Source organism: Spermophilus citellus, assembly GCF_964194105.1.
Source record: "Spermophilus citellus genome assembly, chromosome: 8".
NCBI lineage: Eukaryota > Metazoa > Chordata > Mammalia > Rodentia > Sciuridae > Spermophilus > Spermophilus citellus.
The window spans coordinates 57647721-57673797 of NC_138189.1; the positions used below are offsets into that span (position 1 = coordinate 57647721).

Here is a 26077-nt window from a genome sequence, read left to right on the forward strand (position 1 = left end):
GAGTCAATGATAGTTTTGATATGTATATTTTTTTAAGTTATTGACAGATCTTTATTTTATTTGTTTATTTATATGTAGTGCTGTGAATCAAACCCAGTGCCTCATACATGCTAGGCAAGGACTCTACCACTGAGCTACAACCCCAGCCCCAACATCTATATACTTTTAACAAATAATCTCTAGATGGCCCCTTTCACATCACCACTAAATTTTTATGTCAACCTAAAATTATTTTACAAGACAATCGACTTGTAACTTAAAATCTTTTATCTATTATTTGCTACCCAATAGTATATATGATGGTGTTTCATAATCTTACCCCAAACAACTCCCTTTTATAGCATTTCCCACCCTTCTGCTATATTTCATCTAAATTAAATCTGTTTCCTCAACTGATCCTATAATTACATTCTTTTGTTACCATAATGTACTTGAATCCTATTTGTCCTTGCATTTCATAAATAAATGTTTGCTTGCTGAATAATCAATCTTACCGTTTGAGGACCATTATTTTCTGTAGAGCTTGAAACCATTTTTATCAGTGAGTTCCAAGAGGGATCTGCAGCATGAGGGCCATTAAATATGGGTCCTCCAGTACCATCAGGGATAGGAGCTACTGGAGGAATCATTGCATTCCCATACACAGAAAAAGGCATACCCTTATAAAAAGGAAAAAAAAAAAAAAACCCAAATTAACATTCAATACACTATTTACTTTTTGCCAATAGAGTCAGCAGCTTTAAAACTGACATTTAAAACTTTATCTCATTTTGGGAATGTGTGTGTGTTATATAGGGAAATTAAAAATTATTTTAAGATTTTTTTTTAACATTAGGTTATAAATACATCTACTATATCCAAAATATTTTGGCAAAAAACACTCCTCTAAGGTAAAAATCAAGACTTAAAGAAGTTATATTTTAGCCAGAATTTGACTAGTATTTGCAGCCCAAGCGCCAGCTTCACATTACAAGTAAATGTTAATATACTTGCAAGTAAAAGAAGGTTCATGATAAGAAATATTTTGAAATAATGAAAATGCCAGTTTAAATCACCATTACCCCAACTTTAGGAAAGTCCATGTATCCTGCAGGAACATGCTGATGGAATGTACCAGAAGGAGTTACAATTCCTGTACTATCTCGCTCCATTGCTTGATGCTGTGAAAACACTCCTGGATCAGACATTGGCCTGTGAATCATGGGATTTCCCATCCCAGGGTTACACCAGTCTACTTTGTCTGAGGGAAAAGAAACAAAAATTGGTAACATTTAAAATTGAAGAACAGCTAAACGAAGCAATTCATATTTTTCTAAGTGTTGTCACATTGGGCTGTGGATTCTTTCAGAGTAGGATATACAAACCCACATACATACACGCAGAAATACATGCACATAAACACACACATATATATTTTTATAACACTTCCATGTTTGTGGGAAGTGATATAAAAACACTTTGTGTTACAAAACATAACAAAACTAAGACCTCAAAAGAAATGGTAACATCTTAATATGATGAAATGAAAAGAATTAACATGCTTTAATTAGCCTATTTTCAGTAAGCATTGATAAATTAAAGCAAAGGAAAGATCATATGGGAACTGAACAAAAAGTGATTCACAAGTCAAAACAAAGATAGTAATAAAGATCTTTTAAAATTAAGATTATGAAAGTTAGATACTATTTAAGTAGTATAGTTAAATGCATAAATTTAATATCTAGTGAGTAGGATAGCATATCATACCTTGACTGCCACCAATCCCTTCAAAGGACCAGATGCCACTATGCCCTACTGATGTGGACAAATTACTTCCAATAACAGATGGAGTTGAAGTTCCAGTTTGCCTGATACGTGCAGAGCGTTCAGTCCCAATAGGAACTGGAACTTTCCTGTCCTGAGAGACATTGTTGGGCTTTTCTGACCCTAAAGGTACTGATGATGGGGCAGGAGATGGTGCACGAACTCCAGAGGATACTGACTGTGCAGGAGAATCTGGAGAAGAGACATTTTGAAATAGAATACAGGTCACCTACAGAATATATAATTTTGTAAAACCAAATCTTAAACTCTGAAGATATTTCAAATATGTATTCACTGGGGAAAAATTAAATATAAGAATAACGTTCAAATAATAAGTTAATGCATATTAAAATCTGGTTAAAGTTCTATGACTTTGTGGTAGAATGTAAAAATGTCAATGCCACAAGGTAGTTAACTACTTATATAATAAACCATTTAGACTAATTAACATTCAAATAAAGTAATCTTGACACTAACTAAAATATAACACCAGAGCAATGAGAACACATTGTTAAACAAAAAACAAAACACTGCCTGTACTGGCAATTCCCAAACAGTACTTTTTTGGGAACACTTACTTTTTGCTTTGTTATGATGAAAAAACAAAAGAGATTCAACTATCTACAAAATTGGGAATACCTATAGTTTAAGGGGAAAAAATGATATATGCTCATAAAATACTAATAGGAAACTGTTTCATTATCCTAGTTTATTTTATTTTCCCACGGGTAGTCTATAAAAGTTACTCTTGGTAATAACAACCTAAAACTTTACTTATCAAAATAAGGTATAGAGGGCTGGGGTCGTGGCTCAGTGGTAGAACACTCGCCTGGCTTATGTGAGGTACAGGGTTCGATTCTCGGCACCACATGTAAATAAATAAAGATTAACTGACAACTAAAAAATCTTTAAAAAAATAAAAATAAGGTATGTATTTTAATAAAGCCAGTTTGAGAATACTTATTAGGGATTCCAACTCTATATATTATTGAGACGAAAAAAAACAAAATAACCCAATTTATTGCATGTGGAAAACTAAAATATTAAAATACATTTAAACTTAAAGAAAGTAGAGAAGTTTGAAGTTAATTTTCTTGCATTAATGGAGAATGAACCCAGGGGAACTCTACCACTGAGCCACAACCCCCCAAGTCTTCTTACTTTGGAGACAAGGTCCTCGATAAGTTATCCAGACTGACCTCAAATTTCTGATCCCACGCCTCAGTTTTCCTGAGTATCTGGATTACAGATGTGACCTACCCGACCAGTATAGTTTAAAAATCAAAACTGTTAACATGCAGATCTATAATCTATTTATAACTACCTTACAGTACTGCCCAGAGACAATATTTTTCCATTTAATTATTTATACATATAAGTTTGCTATATGTGAATGTGGTAGATGATAGATGTAAATTATGAAGTCATCTATCTACACATATACACCTCTAAAATGACATAGTGCTACTATTTGCCAAGGCACTTTTGAGGGAATTGGGAAGTCAAAGAAAAATTCAGTCACTATTAAGTTTTTGTTTTGTACTGTGGTGATGATAAGAATCAAAACTAGGCCTTCATGCATGTGAAAGCACATGCTCTACCACTAAACTACACATCCCCCAGTCCTTTTAAGATTTTATATTGAGACAGGGTCTTGCTAAATTACTGAGGCTAACCTTTAACTACTTGTGATCCGTCTGCCTCAACCTTTCTAGTTGCTGGGATTATGGGTATGGTATTATGTGATACTATGCTTTTAAAAAGACTTAGAAAAAAGAGTAAGTGCTGTAGTGATCAATTTCATCTCATTAGTGCTCACTGGGATCTATTTCAGTTAAACTTACTGTACCTCTCAATGAGTTCTTGTGATCTTTTTTTTTTTTTTTGAATCCAGTAGTGGGGATTAAATCCAGGACCATGTACAATGTAGGCAAGTGGTCTATCACTGAGTAACATCCCCAGTCCTACTTATTTTTTATATTGAGACAGGGTCTGCTAAGTTGCCCAGGCTGGCTTTAAACTTGGGATCCTCCTGCCTCAGCCTCCCTATTAGCTAGGATAATAGGCAGGGACCAATGAAATTATTACTTTTTTGTAAAATTAATTTATTTTTATTATTTTTTAACTTAATATAAACTTTTTAGTTTATGTTATTTTTCCCTCCTTCATTTCTGCTTTTTAAAAAATTTACTTATTTATCTGGGCTGCTTTTATTTGTTGTTGTCCATGTTGTTTGCTTTCCTCTATGTGGTACTAAGGCCTGAAGACCTGCTTCCTGGACATTCACTCCCATAATAACAGCAAAGAGAAAAAACACAAAAGGCTGTAGACGCCTCCCCTATGAAGGGCCTCAACATAGGTTGTTTCCATAATGTATCAGATGGACACATCATTCCTGACAAGACTGGAGGAGTAACCACATAGAGTGTATACCATATATTCTGTTGTCTACATCACACCTGCTTAAACTACCAGAGGGATCCCATGCACATGAGACCTACAGAGAAAGCAGGTCCCTCAGGCTCCAACACAGCACACATTATGTTAAAACCCACGAATCACAGTAGAAGTAGTGATGGAAACCATGCTATGTTGTCGAAGTAGAATTATGCAGACATTACAAAATACACCAATGTCCCAGGGCACACTGTCAAGAGGAGGTTACTAAGAAGATCTTCACAAAAGTTAAAGGGATATCCATTCCAATAGATGTACAAACTCAACATAGAAATGCAAGAAATATGAAAATACAGGTGAATATGACACATCCTAAAGGTTGTAACTCATTAGTAACTGATTCCAAAGATTTCAAAGTAGATAAATAGCTGAGAAAAGAATTAAAAAGAATGATTTTTTTAAAAGATTAATGAATTCCAAGAGGATATAAGTAAACAACTAAATGTATTAAGGAAGACAATGCAGGGTATGAAAGAAAATTCAATAAAGAAAAATTCTGAAAAACAACCAAACATCTTGGAAATGAAAAGTTCAATAGGTCAGATAAAATGCAGTTGAAAGCCTTACAACAGACTAGATCAAGTGGAAGAAAGCATATTAGAGTTTGAAGACAAGGTTGATAAATTCTTACATTCTGACAATAATAAAGAAAAAAAGAAACAATGAATAGCACATACAAGATCTCTGAGACACCATTAAAAGACTATAACTTTGAGGGAGAAAAGCTATAGAATAAAGGCACAGAAAACCTATTTAGTGAAATTAACAGAAACCTTCCCAAATCTTTGGGAAAAACATGCACATCCAGGTTCGGGAGGCATCTAGAACCCAAAATAAACATGACTAGAAAAGAAGCTCTCCAGAAACTTCCCAAAGTAAAGAACAAAGAAAAAAAATTTTAAAAATTTCAAGAGAGAAGCTCCAAATCACATTTAAAGATAAGTCCATCAGAACAACAGCAGATTCCTCAGCATGAACTCTAAAGGATCTCAATAATTTGAAGCCCTAAAGAAAATAACTCAACCTGGATTATATATAATTATATACAATAAAAATTTCCTTCAGATATGAAGATGAAATAAAGAATTTCCAGGCTAAGCATAAGAATCTCATAACTATTAAGCCATCATTACAGAAGATACTTAAAGGAATCAATCCTACACAGGAGAATAAAGATAAACATAATCAAGACATTGGAAAGAATAAATCTCATTAGAAAAGTAAATAACCAAGAAAGAATTAGGAACTAATCAAACATAATTAATACAGTAAACAACTATATCTCTAAAATGAGTAAATGAGGAAGAAATGAACGTACAGAGTATTCAAAACTATGAGAAGAAAAAATGACAGGAACTAGGCCATATCTTTCAATAATAATCCTCAATGTATATGGCCTTAATTCTCAAAAGACAAAACTGGCTTAATAAATTGAATAACAAGACTCAGGCTGGGCATGGTGATGCACACCTGTAATCAGAAGGATCACAAGTTCAAAGCAAGCCTCAGTAACTTAGTGAGACCACGTCTCAAAATAAAAATTAAAAAAGGACCAGGAATACAGTTCGGTGGTAAAGCACCCCTGGGATCCAGTATTCCCCCACTACCCGCCATCACCACCACACACAAAAAAAGACAAACAAATGAACGAGAAACCCCCGATGGTATACTGCCTACAAGAAACTCACCTCAATGCCAAAGACATACACAGACTGCAAGCAAAAGGGTTAATATTTCAAATAGAATTCGAAAGCAAGTAGGAGTAGCCGCTATATTCACATCTAACAGAGTTCAAGCCAAAATCAGTAAAAAAAACAAAAAAAGACTCACAGGAAAAGACAATGGTAGATGGAGAGGGAGGGGATATGAACACAGCTACTTTTAAGTCCTGTATGGTTCTAAAAATGATCCCATATAGCCTTATAACATCATTTTCCTTGGGATTCCTTAGATGGACCTATATTCTTTGCTGTGAAAAGGGCCTAACTAAAATAGTTTTCTCGTCTCTCATAATTTCTTTAATATAAAAAAAGAAAAATGTAATTCTGAGTCATATTATTATAAAATAAACTGATATAGTAGAGAAAAAATAGGTTTTAGAGATTAGGGCAGATCTAGGTTTTTGTGGGGCCTTAAGCTTATACAGTTTTGGGAAACATTTTTAGGAGAAGAATGCAAATTAAAAAAATCATGCTCTGAATCTTAGATCGGGGACTATTTGAACATGGTCTGTGTATCAAGATTAATAGTGAATTAGTATTATATAATTGCATCTGAATGTTAATCTATTAATCTATTTGGTATTTGGCAATAATATTGTAGTTGTTTAAGAAAAGGTCCTAATTCTTAAGTAATGCATTGTTTTTAGGTATGAAGTATATCTACATCTTAATTGTGTTTTCAAATTAAAAAAAAATAGCAACAAAAAAGCAAACAGGGAAAATAAATGTAATGAAATCTTTAGTTCAAGTAAAGGAAATATGAGTTTCTTGAACTATTCTTTCAATTTTTCTAGAGGTTTTAATGTTTTTTGTACTAAAAAGTTCTTGGAATGTTGCAATGAAGCAATTTTAATAGCATCAAAGACAATGTATCAACAATATAGTTATATAAGGAGGCCCTGGGTTCAATCACAGCACCAAGATGAAAGAAAAAAATCTGGCATGGTGGCACATGCCTGTAATGCATGTATTTGGGGAGGCTGAGGCAGGAGGATCTCAAGTTCAAGGCCAGTCTCAGCAGCTTATGGAGACCTGTCTCAAAATAAAAAAATAAAAAGGGCTGAGGATGTGGCTCAGTGGTTATATACCCTGGGTTCAACCCCCTGTATCTCCTACCACCACCACCATCAAAAAAAAAAAAAAAAGGAACACATACAATTCTTCTTTTGGAATTATACCTATTAGTACTCACCATTTGATGCTGATGAACATGGAGTTAACAAACTAAGTGGGGAAAAATGTTGTCTGTTAAAGTTAGCAGCTGCAGGTGCTCCTCCAAGGGGTGCTCCAGGTCCATACATCTGACCTCCCGAAAGGTTTGAGGCAAAATTTCCCAAATGTGTAGAAGAAGGTGTTACAGAACCATATGGCGAGTCCATATTGACAATACCTATAAAAGAAAAGACCATCATAATTTATAACAGTTATTACCATTAGGAGAGAATTAGACAAAGTCAAAATTTTAAGAGGCTACAGATATATCTGAAACTATTTAATTATTAAAAAAAATTCTCCTTGGTTACTTCTTTCAGTCCACTGTCACTTCTTCATTTTATAAAGATAACTATAAAAAGAAAAAAAATCATTAAGGGGATGATTTCACATTTAATTTTAATATTTCATTTATTATTTGCTATTATGAAGTACTGATAATATCAACTGGTCATTTAAACAGGCTTAAAGGTTAAGGAATTAAATTTCTATCTTTAAAAATCTATAGGAAAGGGTCTGGTGATGTACTGGGAGAGCCTTAATTTGTTTTGTTCTCCAGCTACTCCCCCCATCCCTCAACCACAGAGTCACAGGTATGCTTCTACAATAAAGAAATCTGGTGTTGGCAGCTTAACCAAGTGGCTTTGGTTTCCACAGTCAGTAACACAATAATCTACCATTTAGTACTTCTAATATAATACGGAGTGAAGTTTGAAACATATCACCTATGTGATACTCCTCTTGGAAATGACTGGTCTAAATCTGATAATAAAAAAAAGATAAATTTGAAGACATTTGTGGAAAAATTGGACTCCTCAAAGGATTCAATATCACGAACTGCATGACAGCAGGATGTGGTGGTGCACACCTGTAATCTTCATAAAGAATATATTTGGGATAATGGTATTATGAGTTAGGTACTATGATTGATTCCAATTTTCTTGAAGGTAGTAATAGTGGCATAACTTGGAAGGCATAAATGCATGTTTTGGGAATATGGAATGGAAGCCAACCCACTTTGGAGTGAAGTATCATAATGTTGGGAACCTATCTTCTCATGATTTGACAAAGGTAGAAAGTAAAAGAAAACAGAGACAGGGATAAAAAGAGGGGAAAGAAGAAGGAAAGAAGAACACGGAAAGGCCTGAGAGGCAAAGCAAGAGGGGACAGAAAGGAAAGAGGCAAAAGAGGGTTTGAAAAGACATTGATAAGTAGATAATAAGTGAGGGAATATACAAGTACTCATTTCTGTGTATTTTTTTCCCTTAAAATGTACAATCCAACCGCCCCCTGCCCCCCCGCAATTTTAAAAGTTTTTCAGCCAGGTGCGGTGGTGCACGCCTGTCATCTCAGCAGCTGAGGAGGCTGAGGCTGGAGGATAGTGAGTTCAAAGCCAGCCTCAACAAAAGTGAGGAACTAACCAACTTAGTGAGACCCTGTCTCTAAATAAAATACAAAATAGGACTGAGGATATGGTTCAGTGGTCCAATGCCTCTGAGTTCAGTCCCCAATACCGTTCCCCCCTCAAAAGTTTTTCAAAATAAAAATAGATTTCAAATAGTTGAATAAAAAAAAAAAAACAGTTAAGCAAAGAAAGCATAAAAGAATGGAATGCGGGCTGGGGATGTGGCTCAACTGGTAGCACGCTCGCCTCGCGTGTGTGCGGCCCGGGTTCGATCCTCAGCACCACATACCAACAAAGATGTTGTGTCCGCCGAGAACTAAAAAATAAATATTAAAAATAAAATTCTCTCTCTCTCTCTCTCTCTTTAAAAAAAAAAAAAGAATGGAATGCAAAATAAATTAGGAAAAAGAAGGAAAAAAATTAGTATCTGGAAGAGGTTTAAAAAAACTTAAGAGGCATTTCCTGTGTAATAAAGAATAAAATTTTTAACTAATGACCTTCATCTAGCAATGTTCTCCTTTGAGAAATTCTTAAATTTCAATGCTAATTTTAACTCTAATCAACTTGTGCTCTTATAAAGCTGTTCTCCCCATCCCCGCCCCATGTCTTTTTCTTTCTTCTTCTTCTTTTTTTTTTTTTTTTTTTTGGTATCAGGGGTTGAACCCAGGGGTGCTTAGCCACTCAGCCACATCCCCAGCCCTTTTTATCTATTTATTTTGAGATAGGTCTTACCAAATTGCTTAGAGTCTTGCTAAGTTGCTTCAGCCTCCCCAGTCACTAGGATTACAAATTGTATGCCACCACACCCAGCTTTTGCATAGCTTTTTACAAAATAAAAATTGATTTCTTTGTTCTCTGAATCTTAATTCTAGCCTTTTGAAATATACCGCCTAGATTATCACAATTTTTGGAATGACAAAGTATTTTTGACAAAAAATAAATTCTGTCATAAAAATGAAATTTAAAAGCGTTCCATGCACTGGCATATCATACCCCTTTAAAATTCAATTAAAACAAGGACACTGTTTAAGTAAGCAAGAAAAATTGTGTTTTTTTTTAAGTATATACAAAATCAACCCCCAGCCCCCCCCAAAAAAAAAATTACTGATCATGTTATTTATAATTACATGTTGCAGAAATAGGTAAAAATAACAGAGTTCCTACTAAATCTGAAAATTTTTGTCCTAGAGTGTTGTATCTCTAAAAATAAAAGATGGGACATGGAAGCTTTTCTGTAAAAGACATGCCTGTAAAAGGGCTGGGGATATAGTGGCGGAGTGTGCTGGCCTGGCATGTGTGGGGCCCTGCATTGAATACCCAGTGCTGAAAAAACAAAACAAAACAAAACAAAACAAAAAGTCCAAACAAATAAACAAAAAAAATCTCACCAATTACCAAATATTTTAGGCTTGGAAGGCCACATGGTTTCCATTCCAACTATTCGATCTTGTCATAGTGTGAAATCAATCATATAATATGCAAACAAAATGGGGCATGGCTGTGTTTCAATAAAATTTTATCTATAAACACTGAAATTTGAATCACATATTATTCTTTCTAAAAACAATTTTTAGCAAGGTACGTTGTGCACCTGTAGTGCTTTTCAGAAAATGTTTCTCTGAAACTGCACACTCAATGGAAGAGGACAACCTTCCCCAATAGAGGAGGACTGTTCCTCAGTTGAGGGTATATGGAGTAGTTGTGCTTCCCTGGTAGAATCTCCACACAAGCTCTCAGGGAAAGCTGAGGTAGAAGGACCACTTTAGCCCAGGATGGACAACAAAGCATGACTCCATTTAAATAAATATAGGGATAGTAAGTAAATAAATAAATTTTAAAAATGTGAAAACAGGCAATAGGCCAAATTTGGCCCACAGGCCATTGTGTGTCAATCTCTCACATGAATTTTCTCTTGAAATGCACATAATAAAAACACAATAACTCTAAATCCAACTGGGTATCCTTGATTAGATTCTACAAAAGAAAAAAGATATTAATGGAAAAACTGGTGAAATCTGTAGTCTAGTTAGTAGTACTGTACCGATATTCTGGGAAAGGTACCATGTTTATATAAGGTGTTTACATGCCAGGAGCAATGGAGCACGCCTGTAATCCCAATGACTGAGGAGGCTAAGGCAGGATGATTACAAGTTTCAGTGTAGCCTCAGCAACTTAAGACCCTCAAAATAAAATAAAAAGGACTGGGGGTGTGGCTCAGTGGTAGTCTCTGCATTCAATTCTCAGTAAACAAGCATAAACACACGGACACACACACACTCACACAGATTCTTAGATGTTTATTTACGTACAGGAAGCTAGAGGAATTATATAAGAATTCTATTATAAATCCAAAAAAATTTGAAGTAAAAACTTTTTTAAGGGGCTGGGGATGTGGCTCAAGCGGTAGCGTGCTCGCCTGGCATGCATGCGGCCCGGGTTCGATCCTCAGCACCACATACAAACAAAGATGTTGTGTCCGCCGAGAACTAAAAAATAAATATTAAAAATTCTCTCTCTCTCTCTCTCTTTAAAAAAAAAAAAAAACTTTTTAAAAAAATAGCTTAAAATCACAGGATTTTAGATCCTCCATACATTATAAATATCAGTGTTGTCTGATAGAACTTTCTGTGACAATGGAAATGCTCTACATCTCTGCAGCAGTCCAATGTGGAAACATTGGCCACAAGTACTTATTAGGCCTTTGAAATATTACTAGCTTGACTAAGAGGATGAATTTTTAAATTTAATTTCCATTAATTTAAATTTAAATAGCACATATGGCTATTATTAGGCTACTTATTAGGCTATTATTAGACTGTTTAGCCCTACATTTTCCCATTATTTTAGAAACAAAACTGAAGGAAAAATGAAACCAAATTTTAAAAATTTCTTGTTAGCTATTTGGTTTTTGAAATAAAAGTTTTGGCAGCATTACCTTATTAATCCGAACACAAGAGACTTTTTTTTTTGAGAGAGAGAAAAACTGACCTGATAAACTTATATATGGGAAATTCAAGATAAAATCTACTATAGTTTTCAAAGGCTTAAAAAAAAAATACCAGTATGCTAGACACACACAACACAACAGCATTTGATTTAATTGAATAAAACAATCTTGTTTGATTGCAGCTCAGTGATAGAGTACTTGAGATATTGGGTTAAATCACCAGCATCCAGAAAGAAAACAAACATTAACAACTATAACCTCTATCCACATAGCCTAGCCATAGAATTAAAATATTATAAAATGATCAAGAGTTTTCTACCACCTCGGTGAGTAGAATGTCAGAAAATAGAAACTTACCTGAGGGACTTGGAGCAGGTCTCTGTAATGGTGGTCTAAAACCTGGAGCTTTGGAAGTATCAGACTGATGTAAAGGATCTGAATTTGGCAAATATGAAGACTTTCCTGATAGCATAGATTCTGGTGTTGACTGAGATGAAACAACAGATCCTCCCCAGAAGGCATGAGCAGAAGTAGGGTTGTTTTCAAACAATGTGCTAAAGGGCCCAAATGGTAAGGGGGCACTGAAATTGGGAGCAATAGGCTTATTTGCTGGATGTACTGAATTCTGACAAGCACTTTGTGTACTTAAGGTTGAAGGTAGCTGGACAGAGGAGGGAACACTGTGAGGTCTTTTGATATGATTGACACTGAGAACTGCAACAGATGAATTCTGCACTGGAGCTGGATTCTTGTGAGGAGCACTTGTGCCATGAGAGGGTGGTCTAATAGCAGGGGTTTCCATTTTAGGAGGTTGGGAGCATCCCATTTGTGTCTGAGGCATAGGGTAAGTCACTGGGGCAGTAGAAGGCACCGCCACTGGAGCAGAACTTGTTGTTGCTAAAGGAGGAACAGTCATTCTAACTTCCGGGGGAGGAACCTGAGACTGCTGAAGAGGTGGTCTTGGCTCCTGGGAAACAGATCCCGGAGGCTGTTGCTGAGTAGAATGAACTGATGAACTCCCAGAAGAACTGCTGCTGTTTGGAGGTCTATTGTTTGCTGTTTCTACTACTGGTGGACTACCTGCTTCCTGTTCGGAGGAAGATGCCCCTTTATTTGGAGATGCTGATCCACAATCCAAAGGGCTGTTTCTAGAAACCCCTCCTGGCTGGGCTGGTGGTGATGGGGAAGATGGGGATGATACTGGATAGTGTTCTTTGGCAGTAGGCATAGGATATGTGGCATTTGTGGGTGCAGTGCTGTTGTTGCTTGCTGTGGTTGTGACTGTTGTGGTGGTGGCATTAGATGTCTTCACAACTGTGACAAAAAGCTGCCTTCTGACAGAAGGTGAACTTGGACTACCATTTGTAGATGTACCAGGCACCGTTGAAGCTGATGAACTGGTTGTAGTTGTTGGACTTGAAGTTAAAGAACCTGCTGAATTCACCTGAGAACCACTGCTATTCTGATTGCTATGGCGAGGCACCATGTGAGGCTTAGGCGAGTTAGTAGCTCTGGCAGGGCTCAAAGGCCTGACAGGAAAAGGACCCCAAGTGGATTGAGCTGGTGGAAAAGTACCTCCAAAGTGGGTCATGGGCAACCGTGGTGGACGGATCTGCTGGAAAGTCTGAGCAGCAAGCAAAGCATGTGCAAACTGTGGAGGAGGATATGCTAATGGAAGAGAAACTGGAAAACCAGGCCTCACATTATTCACTGGGTTTTTAATGGTTTTGTGAGTAGATGCAGAAGAAATTGCAGGCACAGTGAGTGCTGTGGCAGTTTGAGATGTTGATGACAGAGCTACAGTCGTCATTTTAATTCCCATTAAGGAACTGTTAGCAGCAGTGGTGGTAGGTGCTGATGACCCTATTTTGGAATTTGCTGAGGAGCTTTTCAAACGATTCTTTGGAATAAGTTCATCAATTTCTTTGTCGGGATCCTTGATGAGAGCATTGATCAACTGAGTTGCCTGTCTTGTTGATTCAGTGCCACCCCTGTATGTTGACCAAAACAAAATTATTAGGTCTAATTTTTTCTATTTACTAATAATATTAAAGTCTACATGCAATTAATATACATATATACAGAGAACAGATAAAAGTTAAAAAGTAATCTTCTGACCAAAGTATTTTCCAAATAAAGCAATAAACTGTCCTGAATTAATACTATATGTATCAGAGGAATGAGTGATTTATTTATTTTTATTATTATTTTTTTAAGTTTTAAGTAGACACAATGCCTTTATTTTTATTTGGTGCTAAGGATCGAACCCAGTGCCTCACCCATGCTAGGTGAGCACTCTACCACTGAGCCACAATGCCAGCCCTGATTGAATTATTTCTAAAAATTAGTTTTAATAGTGTTTCCTTAGACTAAGAAATCATTTTCCCACTGTAAAATACATTATGGTTTGGAAAACTCGTGCATATAAAAGTCTACGTAAGCTGTATGATCAGTACTATAAATAATACAAGAGGGGCAAGGGCTGTAGATCAGGAGTAGAGTCTGCTCAGCATATGAAAAGTCCTGGGTTTGATCCCTAGCACTGCAAAAATAAATAACTAACATGGAAAACAATCCAACTAAGAATATAGGTGTTGGGGATGTACCTCGAGGTAGAGCACTTGCTTAGCACATTTTAGGCCCTGGGTTCAATTTCCAGTAATGCCCCCCCCCCCCCAACAAAAGTCTTTTAAATCCTGGTATCTGAGATGACTAAGATGACCTCATTTACTATACATTCACTAGTAGTTTCTCTGTTAGTAGGATAATTATTATAATCCCTCTGGGAAAGGATCTCAAAAACGAGTGAGGACTATAGAAATCAGTATGGATATTACTAAAAGAATAGGAATGGACACCTTATGTCCCAGTTATGCCATTTCTTGGTATTTATAGAAAAGAAATACAGTCAGCATACTCTAGTGATATAGCATATCCATATTTACAGCAGTGCAATTCACAATGCTCAAGTTAGGAACTAGCCATTACAACAATGGATTAATTTAAAAAGGCAAATTAAAAATAAATAAATAAGTATGATAGATACACAATGGAGTTTTTTCAGCTATAAAGAAAAACAAAATTATGTCACTTGCAGGAAAATGGATGGTACTTGAAAGCATTATATTAAGCTAGATATGTCAGATTCAGCAAGTCAAGGGCCATGTTTTCTCTTCTATGTGGAAACCTAAAGAAAACGGGGAAAAATATGGGGGGAACTTGTGAAATTAAAAGGAAGATCACTAGAATAGAGAATGGAGATGCGGGAGAAGAGTGGAAGGGGGATATTTAGGGAATGAAACTGAACCAAATTATATTATGTACAAATGATGACTATAATAACATCAAGCCCTAATGTTGTATGTTAAGGGAAACATTTGATTGTAATAAAAGTCTTAAACCTAAGGAAGAAGCTATCCAGAAAGAGTATCTGCTTCCCTCTTTAGTCAGGGCAAAGTTATGGCTACCCAACTATTCCAGCAGAGGGAAAACAAGAAGAAAGAAGGATGAGTAAAAAACAGAGATGGTTAACTACCTGCTTATTTTATAAGTACATTACAACTATTGGCCCTATGATACACTGCAAAAGTACATCTGCCTCCCACAAGTAAATTTGTAACAGCCATCACAAAACATGAAACTCTTTCAAAGGAACTTGGATTTACTTTAAAGTAATCTAATATAGCTTAATACATCCTATTGTTTCTTAGAATATTATTTTTTTATTTTAAAGCTATTCAGACACAGACATATTCTGAGTTATTTAAGATAAGTGTACTATTAAACACAAAGTTCCAATAAAAACTTAAATGGTTATATTTCATTAAGCTATAGTATGATAAAACAGAAAGAAAGAAAGAAAGAAAACATAAGAGATAAATTTTGCCTTATAGTTATTATTCGATCTCCTGTCTTGTCTTTCTGTTTATCAATATCTATATGTGCACCAGTGAACTCCCGAATAGCGTTGATATTACAGCCTCCTCTTCCAATCACTCTGGATATTACAGTTGATGGAACAGATACTTTCTTTGACCTGTTTACAAGTTGCAAAAGTAAATAAATTAAGATAAATCATTAATATCAGTGTCTGTAATTAAAATAAAGGGAAAGAGTATTAATAAAATGTTTTTCTGCAGAAAATAGATTACCCTTAAATAAGTCTTTTATATCTACTCTTACTCCAGATGAATATATTAAAAGGCAACTAGCAATGACAGACAGCTTTACCTAAGCTTCCCATCTTGTTATCAAAGACCTTTGGCTTTCTTGACTCTCACATAACTATGTAGACATGCATCGTGCTAATGTAAATACCAATAGTGAATATGACAGACTAGGATTCCTGTCCACATATACTGACTGTACAAACCTCAAATAAGAAAAACCCAATACCACATCATGAGTGTCCTTATAAGGCATCATAGAGATATATGAGTCTGGGCATCTAATCTCAAGAGTCAAGAAAGGCCTCTTATGGGTTCCTTTTAGTCTTTTACTCATTCTTTCTTTCACACTTTTATGACTAAAAAGAATGACATTAATTCTGTGTGTCTCTGTATTCTTCTAGATGCATTAAAACAATATCCACAAGCACAGAAACTGGAAAAGAATATTTAGTAATGTTAGGAAAAAGAAATCTATTTTTTTTTAAGAAAAGCAGTATCCATTTAACACTTGCTGACATTACATTTTAATTTTAAATAGGTTCTATAAAGGTGGATATAAATTCCTGACAAATCAATTAAAAAGTGCTTCCAAGAGAAACAGTATAATTCTCAACCAAGGGAAACAGTCAATTATATTTCAATGAACAAATAAATTATTTATAGCCTATTAAATATTAAGCTGTCATATTTTTAAAAAAATATGATCTGCTATACATACATTTGACTAAGTTCCTTGACAATTCTTTTTATTTCCCTAAAGAGCATGAAATCAGCCAGTGATCATTATTTCCTAGTCAGTTAAATATTTCTTAGTATACACAGGTATATACATAGAAACACTGAACTAAAAGTCTTCCTTTTGTATAGAGAACACTGATACTGACACTTCAGTTACTTCAGAACAGAGGGTATAATCCCAAGTCCTGGGATTATACACATGTACCACCACACCTGGCCTTCTTCAATTTTTTAAGTATCAAAGTGCAAAAAAGGCCAAAAAAAAAAAAAACCCAAAAACACAACAACACCTTTTTAAGTTTTTAAATTTTAATCTGAAAGATGGCAAGGTTTTCTTCTTGCACCATGAGTGTGTTTGCACCTTTGGGAATAGTAGGAAGAATTTAACTATAAACAACACTTCGCTGTAATTCACAGCAAATTAAATGAATGAGAAAAAAAAAAAAAGAATAACTCACCTTCTTACAACTTCTTTCCATCCTTCTTCTCTCTTTTGCCCACGTTTAGGACTTGCTACTGTTAACTTCCCATTTGGAGAGGAAAGAGGAGATGGACCAGATTTTGTGCAAGTAGACAGAGAATTACTGGTCCCTTCATTAATAGTCTCTGACAATCTTTAACAGAAGGAGGGAAAGTACAGATACAGAATTTTTAAATGATAAAGGTAGTAGTCTACTACATAATTTTATTATTTATTTTTAGATTAAATAAGGTAAACAGAACCCTTTTTCACTGCTTCTTAATGTTTTAACATACAATATGTAGAGCCAATTTTAAGATATATAGGGGACAAATTTACCAGAACTGAGTTACAATAATCCCTGTAAAAACACAATTAATACATGGGTTAAGTTTAACAACAAAAAAGATATTTCATAGTAAAAATGATCTGATCCTATTATTACAAAATCTAAAAACCAGCTTAGTTTTCAATTGAAAATGTGCCTCTATTAGCACAAGGAAAAATTCTTAGTTAACAAGTTATGAATTCACTTTTTCTACCAACACATTCAGCAGTAAAGTGTTATAAAAAATAAAAATTAAAAATGGAACTAACTTTATTGAAGTCTTGCCAGAAACAGATTTTCTTTCTTCCTTTGGAAACGTAACAAGTACAGATGGCTGCTTCTTGCTGGACACAGTGGTGGTGACCACAGCTGGTGAATGATTGTCACTCTTCCGGCTACTGTTGCTATTACTACTTTCATCACTGCAGCTAGAAATTCTCATGTTATCACTGTCTCCACTCTCACTCGTACTGCTGCTCTTGGACTCTCCATTCACCTTTTCTGGTTGACTGTATGAAATTGGTAGTGGATCATCAAATATAATTTGAACATTTTCTGGAGTAATTTTATTTTTCCTGTTTTTTCTCTTTGAACTGGTTGTAGTTATGGTATTATTTCTTTTACCATGGGAACCTGCTAAAGTTGTCCAGGTTGCAGATATACCTATGGTTGTAGTGGTTGTGGCACTTGGAGGCTCGGTCAAGACTTCAGGCTCTTCTGTGAAAGCAGCAATAGTGAATTAGCAAGTTCTATTTAGCCTTAAGCACTTTAAAAACAAAGAGTAAAAACCCAGGAGTTATTTCATTACTATTGGACATTATTCCAGAATGTGCTGGTAATGAGGAGGATATGATTGATCTACGCCCCTAATAACTACTCAAAGCATAAAAGGTAGTGCCAGATGTGGTGGAGCACATGCCTATAATGCCAGCAGCTCAAGAGTCTGAGGCAGAAGGATCAACAAATTCAAGGCCATCCTGGACACTTTAGTATAATTCTGCCCCCGACCCCCCGAAAACAAAAACAAAAAGTTGGGCATAGTTGTACAACTTTTTGGTTCAGCAACTTAGGAGGCTAAGGGAGAAGGATGACAAGTTTGAGGACAGCTTCAGTAACTTAGTGAGATATTGTCTCAAAATACATAAATTAAAAAAAGGATTGAGATGTAGTTCAATGGTAGAGAGCATCCCTGGGTTCAGTCCTCCATAGCAGAGGACAAAAAATTGTTTACAGGTAGTTATGAGGGTTACTTTTGCTTTGGGGATTATTTGGGAAATATGAATGTGTACCATGTGTACATATCACATACCTATTAAACTTTTTAGGTATAATAATGTTATTATGGCTATAAATGTTCTTTCTATGGGAAATACTCAAGTATTTAAGGATGATTTCATATAATATGTACAGCTGACATGCATATTGCTCAAAAAGAAAAAAAGATACAACGTGCCAAAATGTTTTAAGAATTCGGGTAAAATACAGGTGTGTTGATCATACTAATACTTTTTTCCCCCTTTCTTTCCTTTTTTGGTATTGGGAATTGAATCCAAGGGCACTTTACCACTAAGCTACATCCCCAGTCCTTTTTTTATTTTTTTAATTTATTTTTTATTTTGAGTCACAGTCCTCACTAAGTTGCCCTGGCTGGCCTTGAATTTACAATGATCCTCCTTGCCTCAGCCTGCCAAGTTGCTGGGATTACAGGCAAACATGTGCTATTGTGCCTGACCATCATACTAATCCTTCAAATTCTCTATAGTCTGAACATTTTTAAAATAAAAGGATGGAGGAAGGGTAAAGGCGCGCGCACATGCACACAGCATTCAAAACATTTGACTGATTTAGTGCCAAATGTTCATTCCCACAATTCTTCTATCTCAAATAATCTTTCAACTAAAATGTAGTTAAAAACAATCTTCTTGTTTGAGGAAATCTGAATATGATCTGGACTGAAGATAATATTATGGGATTTTTTAGGAATTATAAATAATATTTCATAATTATAAGTGAATATCATTTTAAAGATGTGCACTAAAATATTTTCCAGTGAAATGCCATTTGTCTTCAGTTTACTTCCAACTAGATCAAATATATGTACATATTTAGAGATGAAAGGATAAAGCAAATAAGGTAAAATGTTAACAATTCTGTAAACTCAGGTAGAGGGTCTCTAGGTGTTCATTTTATGTCATTGAATACTGCTTTATCACAAGGGACCAGAGATACCTAAAATTCAAACACAATTAGTTCAATTCATTGTTTGATTTAAGTATTTCAACCTGTGTGTAGGTTTGAAATTGATCATAATTTAAAAATTAGGTAGCTGGGTGTAGTGGTGCACAACTGTAGTCCTAACTACTAACCCTCCTAGAGGCTGAACAGGCAGATGACTTGAGTCTAGGAATTAAAGACAAGTGTGAGCAACACAGTAAAACCAAAACCAAAACCAAAACCAAGCTGGGGAGGAAGTCAATAAATGAAAAAAGCAAGCTGAGGTGCCTGTAATCCCAGCTACTCTGGAGGCTAAGGCAGGAGGTTTACCAGTTCTAGGCCAGTCTCTAGAACATAGTGAGACTCTGTCTCAAATGTAAAAAATAACACAGGCTAGAGATATAGTTCAGTGGTACAACACTCTTGGGTTCAGTCCTCAATCCTATCAAACAAAACCAAAAACCAATTAAATTTTCGTAGAGAAAATACCTTCAACTTTAAGTTTTTCTTTTTCTTGAGCAGCTTGGAGTTCAAAGTTTTCTTTATTTTTGGCTTCAATTTCTTCTAGTTTTCTTCTTTGTTCTTCCTTTTTCTTTCTTCTCTTTTCTTTTCTCTTTTCTCTTTTGGCCGCCAAAGCCAGCCTCCGACTTTCTTCCCTTAACTGTTAAAGGATCAATAAAACAGAAATACAACACAGAAATTTACTCTGAAAAAAAGTTGTCTCAGAATACTACTTTATCACAAGGGTACAGAGATACTTAAAATTCAAAGTCAACTAGTTCAATTCATTGTTTGATGTAAGTAATATTCAAACTACTCTAGAGACCATATTTTTTAAATGGTAAGGTCAAATCAAGAATGAGACACAATCTCACCTTTATTTTTTGTTTGGATTGAACTCAGGGCACTTTATCCATGAGCTAAATCCCCACAAGGCTGGCCTTGAAACTACAAGATTCTCTTTGCCTAAGCTTCCTGAGTTATCAGGATTGTAGGTGTATGCTGCTGCATCAAAGCAGATTTTTTAATAAAGTCTTGCCTTGTTGTCCAGTATGATCTCAAATTTATGGGCTCAGGGCTTCTTCTGCCTTAACAACACCCCAGGATATAGAGAAGAGTTTAAATGAGAAAATAGGATTCGATCTAAAATCAACTGGTCCAGATGTAGGTGAAAGTGGTAGGCTCTGAGTAAGTCACAATATGAATTTGTGGCTGGATCTTAGGTATACAAGTACCTTAGGGATTAAACAGTTCAGTCTGAGGGGGCAGGTCCTCTGGTCACAATAACTCCAGCCTAGATTATCGTATTTTAGAGTTTTATCATATTTTAAAAGTTTGAGGTATTTACTCTTGATTTCTAATTTTTTTTAATGTTAAGGCTCGTGTTCTGATAATCTGGTATATCTTACCCTTTGTGCTCACCAATGAGTGGGACAAAAATTCAGAGGTCTAAGAAAGACTATCTTGGAGAAGATCCCAAGCTAGGATTACAAAGGAACCCAGAACTTCCTTAAACCAAGCAAAAGTGTGGATTGAAAGATGCAGATTTAAGAGGCATTATAAGTATGCAAGTGGTAGGTGAAACTAATAAATTAAATGAGATCACTAGAGAGAAAAAGTCACAACTTTATATATGTGTGTTTATGTACCAATAGAGAATGAGTGTGTTGAGGGAGCGAGTATCCAGTATTTAAGAGAGCAAATGAGATTTATAGAAGGCATAATCAGGTGAGAGAAGGAAGGTGTGGTTAACATGGGCAAACACTGCAAAGAGGTCAGTGTGAATACAAAGTGAAAAGAAGTAATACAATTTGGCAGTTAAGATGACATTGGTGACTTCCACTTAAGCCAGTTCAGTAGAGCAGAAGACAAATAGGAACAAAACATAGTTGTTCCTCATTATCTAAAGAGGAATGACAATCCAGGATCCATGAGGATACCAAAATCTGCAGATGCTCAAAAATCATTACATAAAATGGCTTTCTTTGTTTGGTACTGAGAACTAAATGCAAAGATGATGTATCACTGAAGCACATCTCCAGACATTTTTATTTATTTATTTTTAAAAATATGTTTTAGTTGTCAATGGACCTTTATTTATTTATATGTGGTACTGAGAATCGAACCCAGTGTCTCACACTTGCTAGGCAAGTGGCCTACCACTGAGCCAAAACCCCATGTCCTTTTTTATTTTTCTGAGACAGGATCTCACTAAGTTCCTGAGGCTGGCATCCTTGGCTACAAAGTGGTCTTTGTACTATTTAAGTATTTGCATATCATCTATCCACATCTTCTCCTATAACTTAAATCATCTCTAATTACTTATAGTACCTAATACAATGTAAATGCTATGTTATTAGTTGTTTTAGGGAATAATGACAACAACATTTTAAGTAGTTGGGCCTAAGCCTATAGTCTACTCAAGAGGCTATAATAGGAGGCTACTCAGAAGGCTAAGAGAGCAGAACTATTTGGGCCCCAGGAGTTTAGGCAGGGTTAACCTAAGCAGCATAGGTAGACCTTGTCTGTTGGGGAAGGAGAAAAAAAAAAAGTGGTAGGGTTGTGTGGATTGGATGTAAAGCTCAATGGTGGAATAAATGCTTAGTATGCCTTAGGTTCAATTCCCAGCACAAAAAATAAACAACAAAAAAAGATAAAGAAATAAATGTTAAAGATTGATACAAAACCCCAAAGATATCAGCTGTAATAACTAAACAATGATAACTCAAGTCTAGAAAAACAAGAAAATGGTTAGAAATTCAGTCTTCATCCTATGTTTTCTCATAAGATATGTGCGTATATGTATATCGGTATATACACACAGAAAGACAAACCTCATTTCACTTACAGAGTAATCACTTTATATTTGTAAACACATGTAGGGGAGGGTAGGAGCTTAAGACAAGAAAAAAAAATCAAGTTGGAGAAATAACCTCACTGTGGAATAAGAAAAGGTACTAACCCAATTGGTCATTCTTAACTGAGTGTTTAGGAGATTAAATTACATACGAGAGTTAAACTTTTGAAGATGAGAATTTGAAGATTTAGGGAGCAGCAATAAAGGCTAAGGAAATACCATTCACAAATTTGGTATAAAAAAAAGTTAATGGGGAGGGGGCAGTTTAACCATGTGAGAGAAAAGACTAAGGAAAGATAAGAAAATCTGAATATTTAGAATTTCCCATGAAGTCAATGAAGAGGCACTGATGGTTTTTGAAGACAGGTAAAGCAATATGATGTACATATTTAGAATACTGTGTGGAACTGGAATTTACATTGGAGAAGGTGAACAATGTGAAAGATTGAAAAGTAAAGGTATTTACACAGAAAGATTATAAAATGTCAGATGAGAAATGATAACTCAAATAAGAAATGGAACAGAAGGCACAAAAAGAGACAGCCAAAGCTAAATAAAAGGAGATGATAATACTGATACAACTGATATGCAGAAGGTTTAATATGGCAAGCATTATTCTAGTCATTTTTTTTTTCTTTTGAAAGTTTGTTTTGTCTTTTATTTTGGGTACTTGGGACTCTTTAAGCGACTACTGAAAGAATACAGGTAAGAGACTATATATTAATGATTTGGACTAGGGAAAGAAGTGGTAAAAACTGGTTCAAGAGTTTTGTATATAAATCAAAACAGAGGAGGCAGAGGAATCAAAGATGACGTAAAGATTTTTGGTCTGTGCAATTAGAAGACAGTTATAGGTTTCTGGTAGACAAAGATCTGGAGTTCATATTTGGACATATAAATTTCAGATGTTAAATTAAGTACCAAAATGGACATAATAAGTAGCTAGCTAGATATGACATTGGAGTTTAAAGAAGAGGTAGGTCTGGGCTGAAGATAAAAATATGAAATCAGCTATTATATATTTAAAGTTAGGAAGTAGAAAAAGACAACGAATGAATAAAGATGATAAGGACATGATGAACTAAGAACCTTTTCAATTAAAAGGTAGATGACAAGAGGAATCAGTAGAAGACATACAGAAAGAATATCCATATAGGTAGGTGAAAAGCCAAGAGCAAGAAATGGCACAGAAGCCCAGAGAAGAGAGTATATCAAATTTTATTAGCATCAGTAAGATAAGGATGGAGAAGTAACTATTGAATTTTGCAACATGCAATCCAATGGAAACCATTAACACAATTTTTGTGGAGTTGTAGGAGTGAGAACCTGGCAGAACTAGGTTCAAGAGAAAGGAATAATTGGAGATGGCCAAAATAGGTCACTCTTGAGGAGAATGTACCTACAAGGGGAGACAGAGAAATAGGTCTGTAGCTTAAAGGTGAGGCAAAATATGAGAGTCAAAAGGAGGATTTTTAAAGACTTGAGAAATAAGGTGGATGTGATGTTTCATGCCTGTAACTGGGAGATTGAAAAGGGAAGATTTTAAGTTCAAGACTGGTGTGTGCAACTTGGTAAGACCCTGTCTTAAAATAGAAATAAAACAGGGTGGAGATGTAGCTCTGTAGGAGACAGCTTGTCTAGTACGCATGAGACCCTAGGTTCAATTCCAGTACTTCAAAGAAAAAAAGGAGAAATAAGCTTGTATGCTGATGGGTATGATCCAGGAAAGGGAGAAAATAATACAGAAGAAAGAAGAGAACTGCTACAACAATGTTGTTGAGTAGGAGAAACCAGATTGAATCTAGTAAACAAATAGAGGGGCTGGTTATGAAGTTTAACAAATCACTGGTAGGAAGTATATATAGTAGAAACCATAAATATTAATGGGTGGATAGAAAGGAAAGTCTTCTGAAGTTTTCTTCTGATGCTTTGATTTTTTGACTAATGTATGATACAAACTCACTTATTAAAGGCAAAGGAGGTGATGAAGTCTGAGGATAAAGGAGAAAAATTTACCCAGGTAAGTAGAGACTAAATTAAATCAAGGGGATATAGAATTCTAATTACTTGGTTAACACTGAATGGCTAGGAAAATATAGCAGTCTCCCCTGTTTTATGTGTGGGACTGGTTCTTGCAGTTTCTCAACCCTCCAGATAACAAAATCCTAGATGTTCAAGTTCTTTCTATAAAATGACAAAATATTTGTATCTAACATAATACAATGTAAATCAATTTGAACAGGTGTTTTACTGTATTTTTATTTATTTTATTCTTTTTTGCCCCCTTTTTCTCTTCACTATATTTTTTAGAGGAAATAATAAGAAAAATGTATGCACAATACAACCCAGAAGCAATTTCCAGGTATTTCTCACCACAATTGGTTGAGTCCTCAGATCCAGAACCCACAAATACAGGGGGCCAACCATATGACTACTGATCATCAGGAAAAGGTTTACTGCTACACATACAGAGTAAAAGCTGTCAAGGCCGAGTGTTTTTTCTAGATACATTTAGTTACTGGGTAGAAGTTAAACACAAGGAAAAAGGGGTAAAGGACAGTATAAGGATAATAAAGTACAAATGAATTCTACCCTTTACTGGTAGGCAGAGTGTTGGAGGCAGAAATCTAGAGTGTAAAGCTGAAAAGATAGGAGGTGATAATAAGAATCGAATGTGTAAAACTGAGATTGTGGGATGGGTTCATTTAATATATATGTTAGGTATGTAGCTACTTAAAAGTTTATGAAAATTTACAAAATAAAAAATGGAAAGGGGAAAAAAGTAAGTAATGAATTAGAAGGAGTAAGAGCAATATTAAAATGCAAATTAAAAATATCTGCTAGGGATTCTAACAGCCAAGAACATAACTTAGATGTTAATGTACTAAGAAAACAAGCAATTAATTTTAAGAGGATTTGGAATCTGAAACAGATGGAAGTACTTCAGAGAAGGAAATCTTCCACATACCAAATGTTCAATAAATAAATATTTATTGAGTAAGTATAAGGGAATCTATTAAGTATACTTAAACAGTGTTCTCAGCAACAGTTTTAAAAACCAAAAATTTCAAATTACAAATACTGATCAAATAAACTGTTTTCTTATTTTTTTGGGGGGGGGGAGAGAATTATTGAGCATTAAAATTATGGGTGCTTTATATCACTAAGCTATCACTAAGACCTAATCATTGAGTCCGCAAATACATCCATCTCCAATCCTTTTTATTTTTTATTTTGGGGCAGGGTCTCACAAAGTTGCTGAGGTTGGCCTCAAACTTGCAATTCTCCTGCCTTAGCCTCCAAGTCTCTGGAATTACAGGTGTATACCACTGTGCCTAGCTAAAGAAACATTTTTATGCATTAAGTAAATTATCAATGAGTAAACTCAACTCAGACTAGTCAAGACCAACTCCAATGTTTCTAAATCATAAATTAGCAGAACCAAAAAGGCAAAAAAAGTATTTTCACAGACATATATCATCATTTATAAAATAGTGAGCATAATCCTAAGGTCCCAGGGACTAAGAATATTTCACATAGAAATATGGGCTGCAGTTCACAAAAGAAGAGGCTTCACATTAAGGTAGGAATGAATATATATATATATATATATATATATATATATATATATATCACCATCACCTATCAAAACTGACAAGTATATAGAGTGTATGGGGAAGAACTGCTTTATATCTAATTAATTAATGAGGAAGAACTGCTTTATATCTAATTAATTTATTTTTATTATTATTTTTTTATTTTTATT

The 26077-nt window shown here is 35.1% G+C and overlaps 1 protein-coding gene across 6 annotated transcripts in view; it reads right to left on the reverse strand.

Annotated features, from left to right (window-relative positions):
* Positions 1-26077, reverse strand: part of ANKRD17 (ankyrin repeat domain 17) — a 150760-nt gene that overhangs the window by 2746 nt on the left and 121937 nt on the right. For all 6 annotated transcript variants that reach the window (XM_081304252.1, XM_081304255.1, XM_081304251.1 and 3 more), the window contains 9 exons: positions 19944-20115; positions 17510-17957; positions 16911-17066; positions 15432-15581; positions 11903-13536; positions 7174-7371; positions 1747-1995; positions 1062-1240; positions 495-659 (listed from right to left, as the gene is read on the reverse strand). In XM_081304252.1, the coding sequence (XP_081160378.1) occupies positions 495-659; positions 1062-1240; positions 1747-1995; positions 7174-7371; positions 11903-13536; positions 15432-15581; positions 16911-17066; positions 17510-17957; positions 19944-20115 (3351 nt within the window). The remainder of the gene's footprint in view (positions 1-494; positions 660-1061; positions 1241-1746; positions 1996-7173; positions 7372-11902; positions 13537-15431; positions 15582-16910; positions 17067-17509; positions 17958-19943; positions 20116-26077) is intronic.